This window comes from Oryctolagus cuniculus, chromosome 3 (assembly GCF_051225735.1).
Source record: "Oryctolagus cuniculus isolate XC-2025 breed Fujian yellow rabbit chromosome 3, ASM5122573v1, whole genome shotgun sequence".
Taxonomy (NCBI): Eukaryota; Metazoa; Chordata; class Mammalia; order Lagomorpha; family Leporidae; genus Oryctolagus; species Oryctolagus cuniculus.
The window spans coordinates 165,386,282-165,398,372 of NC_142869.1; the positions used below are offsets into that span (position 1 = coordinate 165,386,282).

At 44.9% G+C, this 12,091-nt stretch overlaps 1 protein-coding gene across 5 annotated transcripts in view; it reads left to right on the top strand.

Annotated features, from left to right (window-relative positions):
* AHCYL2 (adenosylhomocysteinase like 2) overlaps nt 1–12,091 on the top strand; it is a 226,754-nt gene that overhangs the window by 143,970 nt on the left and 70,693 nt on the right. Inside the window, exon 1 of one of the 5 annotated variants that reach the window (XM_008258213.5) lies at nt 8,392–9,051. The exons of 3 other annotated variants lie outside the window; for them this stretch is intronic. In XM_008258213.5, the coding sequence (XP_008256435.1) occupies nt 8,995–9,051 (57 nt within the window). In that variant the 5' untranslated portion in view covers nt 8,392–8,994. Of the gene's footprint in view, nt 1–8,391; nt 9,052–12,091 lie in introns of those variants that run through there. One more of the 5 variants, XM_070071304.1, reaches the window with a different exon arrangement.

Genomic DNA, 12,091 nt, shown 5'->3' on the forward strand with positions numbered 1-12,091 from the left:
TGTCAGGGGAATTGATGATTGAAGTTCACACTCCACTCCCAGATTCTAGAGGATTTACCAGGGAGTGGAGAAGGTGGCTCAGTGCCAGCTTTAGTGCTCCGTATTGCTTTACTGTATATCTGGAAACGTTGATTGGAGTAGTCAGTGGTGGGGAGGTATGTTTAGCTACATGAGGCAGAATTTTGTTAGTGATGTTTCTATTTATAGTTTTGTCAACTCTTACACATACTTGGTTTCTTTCCCCTTCCTTTAACCCTTCTGGTGCCTGTCCTATATTTTATTCATTTTGGGTTTTGCTTTGAGCTAGCTGTTAATTCTTTCATGAAGGCATATCTGTTTTTAAATTCAGCAGATATTCTTTGGTTGTTTTCCATATGCTAGGCACCTGGGATACAGGAATAAGACACGTAATCTCTACCCTCAAAATGCCTGCAGTCCCAGAGAGAAACTAGACAAACGATTGATTGTGGTCCCAACACGATGTGTGCGCTGGGATAGAGATCTGTCTGGGGGGTTACTGAGTAACTCATAGAACTGATAAATCTAGACCAGGAACTGGAAGCATACTGAGGGAGTCACAGCTAAGCTGTGAATTCTGAAGGACGTGTGTGGGTGCATCCGAGTGGAGCTGGGGAATGAGAGCACTGGGGCTTCAGGGGATGCAGAGGCCACGTCATGAAAGGCCTTGCGTGTCGCGCCAAGAGGTGGGGGCTTCATTCTGAGGACAGTGGGGAGTTTGTGGGGGGCCAGGCGAGGCAATCAGGAACAAAGGAGTGATGTGATTAAAAATTTTTAAAGATATTTTTTATTTGAGAGGTAGAGTCACAGACAGAGGAAGGGAGAGACAGAGAAAGGTCTTCCATCTGTTAGTTCATGCCCCAATGGCCAGAGCTGGGCCAATCTGAAGCAAGGAGCCAGGAGCTTCCTCCATGTCTCCCACGAGGGTGCAGGGGCCCAAGCACTTGGGCCATTTTCTACTGCTTTCCCAGGCCATAGCAGAGAGCTGGACAGGAAGTGGAGCAGCCAGGACGTGAATAGGCACCCATATGGCATGCTGGCATTGCAGGTGGAAGATTAGCCTACTGCGTCACAGCACTGGCCCCCAATGTGGTTAAATGTTAAATGATCGTGCTAGTGATAATCGTGTATACTGAAGCTGAATGTGTGAACTGAAGAAGGCTATTACAGGAGTGGGATTATCTAGCCTGTATTTCTCAGAGAGTTATAGTAGCAACATAGGCATCATGGGAGAGTTGTTAAACATACAGCATCTTGGGAGTCACTCTAGACTTACTGAGTCAGAATGGGCTTTTCAATAAGATCTCCAAATAAGTTATATGCACATCCAAGTTGGAGAAGTACTGATTTAGATGGATATGATGATGGCCAACTGTGGACAGCTGGTGCAAAGAAGAAAGGAGAAATTTCAAGAGTAGAATACATGTTCTTCCCTCAATTTGGAATCCTCCTTCTCCCGAGACATACACCAGCTAACTCCTGTTCATCCTCTACTTTTCAGCTTAAAAGGAACTTCTCCGAGGCCACACCCCCGATACACTATTGACACCCTTAGCATATCTTCCCATAGCACCTTGTACTCATGTTATCATTTTTTACTCCTTCATTGCAATTCCTTAGTTGCCAGTCTCTTTCCCTAGACTGCATTATGAAGGCAGGGGCTGTCTTTCTGTGATGCCTGGCACATGGTCAGGCACTGACTAAAAGTTTCTGGTATGGTTAATATGAGTGAGTTCACTACTGCGTTAGAGAAGAGAAGTTGGAGCTTACCGGTTGGTTCACACTTCAGTTGTTGAGAAGGTGGTGTGCCCAGAGAGAATACGGAAGCTCTGCACCATGCCCTGCCCCCACCATAACTTGCTGAGGTCACTACAGTGAAAGAACTGAATTGAGGGGCTGGCGCTGTGGCGCAGTGGGTTAACGCCCTGGCCTGAAGTGCCAGCATCCCATATGGGTGCTGGTTTGAGACCCAGCTGCTCTGCTTCTTGTCCAGCTCTCTGCTATGGCCTGGGAAAGCAGTAGAAGATGGCCCAAGTCCTTGGGCCCCTGCACCCACGTGGGAGACCTGAAAGAAGCTCCTGGCTCCTGGCTTCGGATTGGCACAGTTCCAGCCGTTGCGGCCATCTGGGGAGTGAACCATCAGATGGAAGACCTCTCTCTCTCTCTGCTCTCCTCTCTCTGTGTAACTCTGATTTTCAAATAAAATAAATACATCTTTAAAAAAAAAAAAGAACTGAATTGAACTGCTCAACACCTGGTTGGCATTGCAAAACCTCTGTACAAACCAGGAAATTTGCCATGAAATGGTACATTTATAATAGACACTACCACTAAAGTAGCTGAGGTTTTTTTTTAAATTGATTTGCTACTAAAAGGATTTAAACTCACAAGGAACAATTTTATGTTCTAAATTTTAAATCTACAAAATTTAGATTAGATGAATTGTTAAATATTATTAATGACAACTTTTTTTTTTTAAGATTTATTTATTTATTTGAAAGTCAGAGTTACCCAGAGAAGGAGAGGCAGATAGAGAGAGACAGAGAGGTCTTCCATCCACCAGTTCACTCCCCAATTGGCCACAATGGCCAGAGCTGTGCTGATCCGAAGCCAGGAGCCAGGAGCTTCCTCTGGGTCTCCCATGTGGGTGTAGGGGCCCAAGGACTTGGGCCATCTTCTACTGCTTTCCCAGGCCATAGCAGAGAGCTGGATTAGAAGTGGAGCAGCCAGGACTTGAACCGGTGCCCATATGGGATGTCGCCACTGCAGGCAGTGACTTTACCTGCTACACCATAGTGCCAGCCCCCACGACTCAACTTTGAAACACAAATTTACCCCTTTTCCTCCTTCCAATTTCTGGAAAAGTTTAAGTAAAGCATATTCTCAGGTACTAAGCTGAATTGTTTAAGAAATTATCATTGGTAACTACTGACTTGCATAAATCAAGTTTCTCTTAATAACATGTAATGTCAACACTGTTGAAGTAAACTAGGTTTTAATTAAGAAAACGAAAAAGAAGATGGATTTGGGCAAGTTAGGGGGAAGGATGTCCATGTTATAATTATTCACAATCTTAGGAAATCCTAATGACACTAATAAGTTCCAGGCATGTTCCAAGTGCTTTATATGGGTTATCTTGCCCCTCTCAGTAATCCCCTATAAGGCAGATACTCTTAATATCCCCACTTTACAGATGAGAAAACAGGAATAGGAGGATAAGTAATGTGCCCAAGATTACACATTCAGTCAGTGGCAAGATTCAAAGCAGGGAGACTGGTATCTAGTTTTAGGCAAAATAGCCTTGTAGCACTGTGCTTAGTGTTTTATGTTTCCAGTTGATCTTTATAAAAGCAACATGAGGAAGGTATTATTATTGTGTTTTACAGACAAGGAAACAAAGGCTTGAAAACGTTGTGCAGCGTAAGCTGGGGGTAGACAGCTATTCACTGGTGAAGCTCCACTTCAAACCTAGTGTGTCCACCTTGAAAGCTGGCCAGCAGTGTGATGCCTCCATGTCGAATCTAGACTACTTGTGGGTAAAAAATGAAATAAAATACCTGTGGAGTTTGGGTCTTAAGATCACTGAGGAACTGAGAGAAGATGCCTAGCGTTATTTAGATTGTGAGGTGGGGGTAGGGGGATCAACAGTTCCTATTGCTGTGGCAGCACTGACATTTTTCTCTCTCTCTTTTTTAAAGATTGTATTTATTTATTTGAGAGGTAGTTAGTTACAGACAGAGAGGGAGAGATCAAGAGAAAGGTCTTCCATCTGCTGGTTCACTCCCCAAATGACTGCAAAAGCTGGAGCTGGGACAATCCGAAGCCAGAAGCCAGGAGCTTCTTCCAGTTCTCCCACAAGGGTGCAGGGGTCAAAGGACTTGGGCCATCTTCCACTGCTTTCCCAGGCCATATCAGAAAGCTGAATCAGAAGTGGAGCAGCCAGGACACTAACTGGAACCAATATGGGATGCTGGCACTGCAGGTGAAGGCTTAGCCTACTATGTCAGAATGCCAGTCTATCCTTCCTTCCTACCTTATTTATTTGTTTGTTTGTTTGTTTGAAAGGCAGAGTTAGAGGGAGAGAAGGAGACAGAGAGATCTTCTATCTGGGGGTTGACTCCCCAAATGGCTGCAGCTGGACTGATCTGAAGCTGGGAGCCAGAAGCTTCTTTTAGGTTTCCCATATGGGTACAGGGGCCCAAGCACTTGAGCCATCCTTCACTGCTTTCCCAGGCAAATTAGCAGGGAGCATACAAGATGCCAGCGCCACTACGCCATAGCACTGAACCCAGCAGCACTGACATTTCAAGTTTGGAGGAGCAAAGGAGATGAGGGGCCTCAAAAATCCATCTATCCCCATAACTGACCAGATTGAGCTTTGAACTCAAGTAGTTAGGAGCCTTAGCCTGTGTAATAAGCTGTAACTTCAATAACTAGGGAGTAGTTACTGTCATTTTCTTCTGACCTCAGAGAAGTGGATGGATTAGAAATACTGAATGTCAGAACTGGAAGGAACCAGTTCTAGCCTTCCACAGTCCACTTTTCCTCTCCCCCTCATTTTATAACAAGGAGTAATTAGGTGACTTGCCAAAGTCTACTAAAACCGTGGGATTAGAGTACAGGATCACATTCTTTGCCCTGTACCTTATGACACTGTACGTTTCATATTAGTACCTTATGCTTAAAACTGTTCTGCCATCCTAGTAACTTCTTCAGTGCCTAGGTCTCCTGGAAATACTAACTTTTTATCCTTTTCCCATCCGTCCTAAGCATATACTAACTCTGACTTCAGCTGCCTTCATGGATGATGATCCAAACCAGTGTTTGGAGTTAAAAATGAGATTCTCTGAGCTGTTCACACCCTCAATTTTTGTAAAGCTGCATGCAGGAGACAATACGCTTATGGAACTTTTTTATGAAATTGCTAACTCCTCCCCTAAAGTTTAAGAGCTCTAAATGATGTGCAGTAATCTCATTCCTGTTCTTAAAAAAAAAAAAAAAAGATTTATTTATTTATTTGAGAGGTAGAGTCACAGAGTTAGGGAGAGACAGAGTGAGAGGTCTTTCATCTGCTGGTTCACTCCCCAAATGGCTGCAACAGCCAGAGTTGGGCTAATTCAAAGTCGGGAGCCAGGAGCTTCTTCTGGGTCTCCCACATAGGTTCAGGGGCCCAAGCATTTGGGCCATCTTCCATTGCTTCCATTGCAGCCATTTAGGGAGTGAAGCAATGGATGAAAGACCTTTCCCTCTGTAATTCTACCCCTAAAAAAAGTCACTTTCTTCCATGGTTTAACACTACTGAAGGTAGCCATCTTCTGTTTATTGAAATGTTTATTTTTCATTTTATTTGAAGGCAGAGAGACAAAGAAGTCCTTCACCTGCCGGTTCACTTGTTCACTCTAAATGCTTGTCACAGCCACTGCTCAATCCAGGTCTCTAAGGCAGCGCCTTAACCTCAGCACCAAATAGCCTCCCCATCTTCTGCTTCTTTAAATCACTATAAAAAAGAGCAGGACCACCAATACAGTAGTTTGCTGATTACTGAAATATTCTAAGAGTTGGGCTGCACACTAACAGTAGAGCAGACTTTGGACCTAGCCTTGTTCCTAAAGTCTTCATTATGATGCAGGTCACAAAGGATTGTGATTAATGAGATCAAGCAAGGGAGCAAATATTACAGTTAAAGATTAAAACTGTTCTAAAGGACTCAGCATCAAGTAAGTCATAGCTGTGGTCAGTAATAAAACTAAGCCCCTATAAATATAAAATAATATTCCAGATCCTACAGAATTGGCATAAACATATTGAACACATTGATTATGCAAGTTGCCCCCAGCGTGTACTATGAGTTATATGTATAGCATGCATAATCTAAACATGCATTTGGTGATGTTTTAAAGCCCCTCTGTGCCAGGCACTGTAGACAAATCCAGGTTGGCAGAGCTCCTGAAGAGCTTGGAGTCTACCCAGGGGAACAGGTGTACACAGTGACTATTCTGTGAAAAAGGATGCAGGCACGGAACAGTACTTTTTCAGATCAGGGTTCATGACAGAAGTATCATTTGAGCTGAACCTTGAAGAGTTTGAGTAAGTGATGATGGTGGAGGTGAAGGCAGAAACAAATGCATTGCGATTTGAGAAAATGGTATGGGCAAAGGCATTGAGGTGGGAAAGGACACAGCATGACAATGACATCGTTACAAGCTACAGGTAGTCAAGTCCTCAGTGTAAATACCCTTTCTGAAATCCTTTCATCAGTCCCATATGATGGCTAGTATTATTTCTGCTGTACAGTTTCGAAAACTGGGAGGACGGAGAGGCTAACTGAGTGGCAGAGCCAGAGTTCCAACGCAATGTCTTGTCTCAAAGCCAGTGCTCATGGCTGCCATACTGGACAGGAAATAGCAGACAATTCAGCTTACCTTGAGGAGACAGCGTATAGATAAGGATGTGTGTTGAAGAACATCTTGAAAAGTGTTTCGGGAAGTTTTCTAGGAGATGGTGAAAATGAATAGGAATAGATGAAAGGTTTGATGGAGGAGGTTCAGAAATAATTGGCAATTGATTGTTCTGGGGACTAGGGAAGAGGGGAAAGTCATAGTTGGTTGACTGAGTGAACTGTGGCACCATTGACACAAATAGGAAAACGAGAAGAAAGTATTGTGGAGGATAAGTAGATATGGAGCAATAATTTTGATTTTAGACTTGTTGCATTCAGAGCACAGATGAAATAAACCTATTGGAAATTAGGCCATGAATGTAGCTTCTCATTTTAAGAAGTGTGGAGGGCTGGCATTGCGGCGCAAAAGGTTAAGCCACGGCCTGCAACGCTGGCATCCCATGTGGGCACTGGTTCAACTCCTGGCCACTCCACTACCTATCCAACTCCCTGCTGATGTGCTTGGGAAGGCAGCAGAAGATGGCCCAAGTGCTTGGGCCCCTGCCTCCCACATGGGAGACCTGGACGGAGTTCCTGGATCCTGGCCTTGTCCTGGCCCAGTCTCTGGTGTTGTGGCCATTTGGGGAGTAAACCAGTGGATGGAAGATCAATTTCCCCATTCTTTCTCTAGAAAAAAAAAGAAGTGTGAATTGAAAGGAGGCTAGAGGACAATAACTGGAGGTTACTGACAGCCAGAGCTTTATCAAACAGCTTTGTTAAACTTTGACTTCAGTGGGCCTTATCTCTTCTACATCTTATTAGCCTCCCATATCTTGTCATCACTCCAACTGCTTCACTCGTAGCTCCTCTGTGAACCACAACTTCCTCTGCTTCCAACTCTGCAATTCTTATTGCAGTTACTGTCCACCCTCCCTGTGATCTCTAATCTTGGAATACCTCCGCATGCACCTGGCCCAGCAGTCCCCTTCTGTGTTCGCTGGCCTTTCTCTCGGAGTGTAGGCCTGTGGTCAGTCATTTCAATTCTGCCCTCTCTGGCATCTCACAATACCTCTTCTGTAGCACCACCTTCCTCCCCTCCACTCCATATCCAAAGGACCCTTCTCGTCACCAGTGAAGGCCTTAAAGGGTAATGGGATTATAATCATAATTATATTATGACTATCGGCTTCTCGGAAGTTATCCTTTGTGGTGGGAATTAACACTGGGCATCCCTTGTTGGGCTTCCTTTGTGCCTGTAGCCTGTGGTACTCTCACTGGAGAATGTACTCTAGGAGTGAACTAAGCAGATAGTATAGATTGGATCACCTTTTTTCCTACTTATGTCTTGTTTCCAAACTTCTGAGGTGTTCAGAGAAGAGGGAGCTAATAGGGGGACATAAAGTTGAAACAGTTTCTAAGGCCCTTTAAGGTGACAGTAGGGGCTGGCGTATGCCAGCATCCCATATGATTCTCTCCCTCTCCCTCTCCCTCTCCCTCTCCCTCTCCCTCTCCCTCTCCCTCTCTCCTTCTCTCCTTCTCTCCTTCTCTCCTTCTCTCCCTCTCTCCCTCTCTCCCTCTCTCCCTCTCTGGCTTTGCCTTTCAATAAATAAATCTTTTTTTTAAGTAATAATAATAATGGCAATGGACCGAGCCACTGTACTGGCATCCTCTAAGTTCTGAAACCAGACTAGTGAGTGGAAACCAGCCCTGGACTCTGAAGCAGCACTGGTCTGATTGAGGACTTTTGCTGGGCTCTGCACCCACACCGCGTTGGTTCCAGGCTAGCCTTGGTAAAGCCATTTAACAATCGCCCGTGCTGGTTCTCAGCTCGGGGCCCTTAGACCTTTCATGTACATAGCACAAGAAGCCAGCAGATGGAGTTGTGGTCCTAGAACTGTCTTCAGGGCTTCTCAGGAGTTCCGGTTTTGCAAAAATATCCTCCCTGGCTCCATCCATACCCTCGCACGCAGTCAGAATTTTACTCGAGATGTGCCAGAGTGTGATGCCAGAGCCCTGGTGTGAGCAGATAGGGAGCTCCTGAAAGGCTGTTTAGACTTGGAAGTCATAAGGAACTCTTGCTGGCAGGGACACGCCTGTTTACTGTTCTGATCCAAACCAAGCGACTTGAGAGGCAGGAGTGCCTTCTTGACCTCGATCTTTATTGATCTTGGTATCAGCACCTCCAGTGACGTGTCCTGCGGGGCAGGAGAGGATTAACAAGTGCCTCATGCACCGGCAGAGAAGGAAGCCTGCCTGTTGCTGCAGAAATCGGCACTGGGCAGGTGTGGGCAGAGGGGTCTGGGTGGTACCGAGCGCCCCATAGGACGTTCAGCACCTGGCTGCGCAATTTGGTAGTGGCTCTGATTTTGAAGCAGAAGCAGAAGGCTTTGAAGCTGGCCAGTAAGGGACGTGTCACGCAGTTGACTGATGGTCTTGATTTGAATAGGAGGCGTCTGTTAACAGGGATGAAGCTTGCCTGGCCACTGTGAACTCTGAATGCCCAGGTCTGAGTCCGCTTTGGAGCATTCAGATAGCCCTGGTGTTTCCCAGCCAGCTCTCCCTTTCGCTTCAGGACAAATCTTACCCAAACCGGCACCATGGAGAAGTGGGACGGTAATGAGGGCACCTCTGCTTTTCACGTGCCTGAGTGGATGGTGAGTTCTTTGCTGGCTTTGTTTTTCCTTCTGTGTCTTGATAATGGAGGCAACCACGCCTGACAGATGACAGAGATCTCCCGGAAGAAGCTCCTGCCAAGATCTGTGTTTGGGAAAACAGTTGCTCTAATTTCTGCTTAGTTTTTGTATACTAGGTCACCCCTGTCTCTTAATTACCAGAGAGTAGGGAAGGGAGCTATGAGAGCTGCCTGGCTGGCGACAGCCTATTGCCTGTTTGTTTCTGTGGTGGGCAGGGGCTTTGCTACTGCAGCTGCTGTACTTCGTGGATTATTTTATTGTGTGTTTGCTTCACATTCTTTTTTTTAAGCTGATGCTTAGTTTATTGCTCATGTGGGTAAAAAAAAAAAAAAAGAACAGTAAGAGGAAAACAGAGAAAACTTTGTAGAAATAGAGTTTTCTCAAGTCTGGAAAGATCTAAAACATTTCTCACCTACCTGCCTGTTCACCCCCTGCCCCCTGTTTCTCCAGCTATTTTTTTAAGATTTATTTACTTATTTGCAAGTTAAGAGTTACAGAGAGAGAGGGACAGAGAGCACTTCCATCTGTTAGTTCACCCCCCAGATCGTCACACCAACCAAGGTTGGGCCAGGCTAAAACCAGGATCCAGGAGCTTCATCCAAGTCTCACATAGTTGCAAATGTCCAAACACTTGGGCATCTTCTGCTGCTTTTCCAAGGCCATTAGCAGAGAGCTAGATTGGAAATGGAGCATCCGGGACAGGAACTGATGCCCATATGGGATGCTGGCATTGCAGGTGGCGGCTTTACCCGCTATGCCACAGTGCCAGCCCCTCTCCAACTATTTTTACTTAACTTTCTACAAGGCAAGCACTATACAGCTCTCTTATGAGAGTCATTCAAAATACCATATTTACCTGAAAAATTATTTTAATAATAAAATGATGATAAGGACTTATTTGTTGATGAAAACTAGTACATAAAACCTAATTTTTAAATGTAATTTCAGTTTTTGGTTTAAAATAATTACCTGTGTGTGTTTAAATGTTTGTGTATTTATTTGAAACTCAGTGATCAGAATGACAAATTCTCCATCTGCTTGTTTATCCCCAACCCTTCAAATGGCTGCAACAGCCAGATCTGGGCCAGGCTGCAGCCAGGAACAAGGAACTTGATCTGGGTCTCCCACGTGGGTGACAGAGGCCCAAGCACTTGGGCCATTCTGTGCTGCCTTCCCAGATGCATTAGTAGGGAGCTGGATCAGAAGAGGAGTAATTGGGACTTGAACTATGAATTCTGATGTAAGATGCTGGTATCATAAGCAGCAGCTTAACCCACTGTACTACAATGCCAACCCTTTATCCTTGTGTTTCTAAATGGTTTCTTTAGGTTTAGCCTGATCTCTTATAGCATAAAAAGGAGAGAGAGAGAGAGAGAGAGAGAGAGAGAGAGAGAGAGAAAGAGAGAGAGAGAGAGAGAGAGATGTATTTACACTATTGCTTAAGGAATATAAGCTAGGGCTTCTCAGCTTTTTTACATAAATTTCCCCATGGAAACTGGGTAGATATTCTATAACATATCCCAAGTTCATTTAATGTTTGTGGAATCATGGATTTAATAACTATTAATAATGAAATTGAATATGTGGTGGCCTCATAAAGGCCCAACCAAGTTGCCTACATTTTAGCTGTGGTTGTGTTAACTATTGTTAATTATTTTTGCAGAGGTTATTACAGTTGTTCTTAATGTTGTATCAGGATGTTGTGCTCAGTTTTAAAGCATTTGATGAAAATAAATTTTGTCAATCCACAAGCTTATTTCAGATAATGTAGTGGTTTAGAATGAATGAAAGGGATTCATTTAATAACTCTGGTTGAATTTTTTAGTTTGCTGTTGAATCTCCATTCACTCATTAGTAACATGAAAGGGAAGCAAGAAATTTGGCCACATTGAAGTACTAAACTTTGGTATTTCTAGAAAAGAATATTACAGAACAACACTACTGAACATTAGTGTGCCCACTCAATGAAAGTTAATATGGTAATTTATTGCCATGATAATCCTCACTGCCTTACCTGCTGAGTACAACGTCTCAAAGAAGAACGTTTTTTCTTTATTTAAAGATTTATGCATCCAGCTCCCTGCTAATGCATCTGGGAAGGCAGTGGAGAATGGCCCAGGTGCTCGGGCCCCTGCATTCACGTGGGAGACCTGGAAGAAACTCCTGGCTCCTGGCTTCCCACTAGCCCAGACCAAGGCTGTGGCCATTTGGGGAGTGAACCTGCGCATGGAGGATCAATCTCTCCCTCTCACTCTCCCTCTCCCTCTCCCTCACCCTCGCCCTCGCCCTCTCTCTCTCTCTCTCTCTCTCTCTCGCCCTCTCTCGCCCTCTCTCGCCCTCTCTCGCCCTCTCTCCCTCCCTCCCTCTATGGCTCTGCCTTTTAAATAAATAAAAAATGAATCTTAAATAAAAAGAGATCTAAGCATTTATATTTGAAAGGCAGAGTTACAGAGAGAGAGAGAGGTCTTCCATCCACTGGTTTACTCCCCAAATGGCTGCAGCAACCAGGGCTGGGCCAGGCTAAAGCCAGGAGCCAGGGGCTTCCATCTGAGTCTCCCACAAGGATGACAGGGCCATCTCCCGCTGCTTTCCCAGGTGCATTAGCAGGGAACTGGATCAGAAGTAAAGCAGCCAGGACTCACCAGCATTAATTTGGGATACTGGCATTGCAGACAGCCACTAACTTGCTGCACCATAACACCAGCCCTCTAACTGAACTCTTTGAAACAAGATTTACTTATTTAATTTGAAAGACAGAGCAACGAGAAAGAGAGCAAGAGAAAGAGATATCTTCCATCTACTGGTTCACTCCCCAAATGACCCCAACAGCTGGGATTGGGCCAGGTCAAAGCCGGGACTCTGTCCCAATCTCTCACAAGGGTGGCAAGGGCCCAAGTGCTTGGGTTATCTTCCACTGCCTTCCCAGGTACATTAGCAGGAAGCTGTATGGGAAGCCGAGTAGCTGGGACTTGAATGGGCACTGATATGGGATATGGGTATC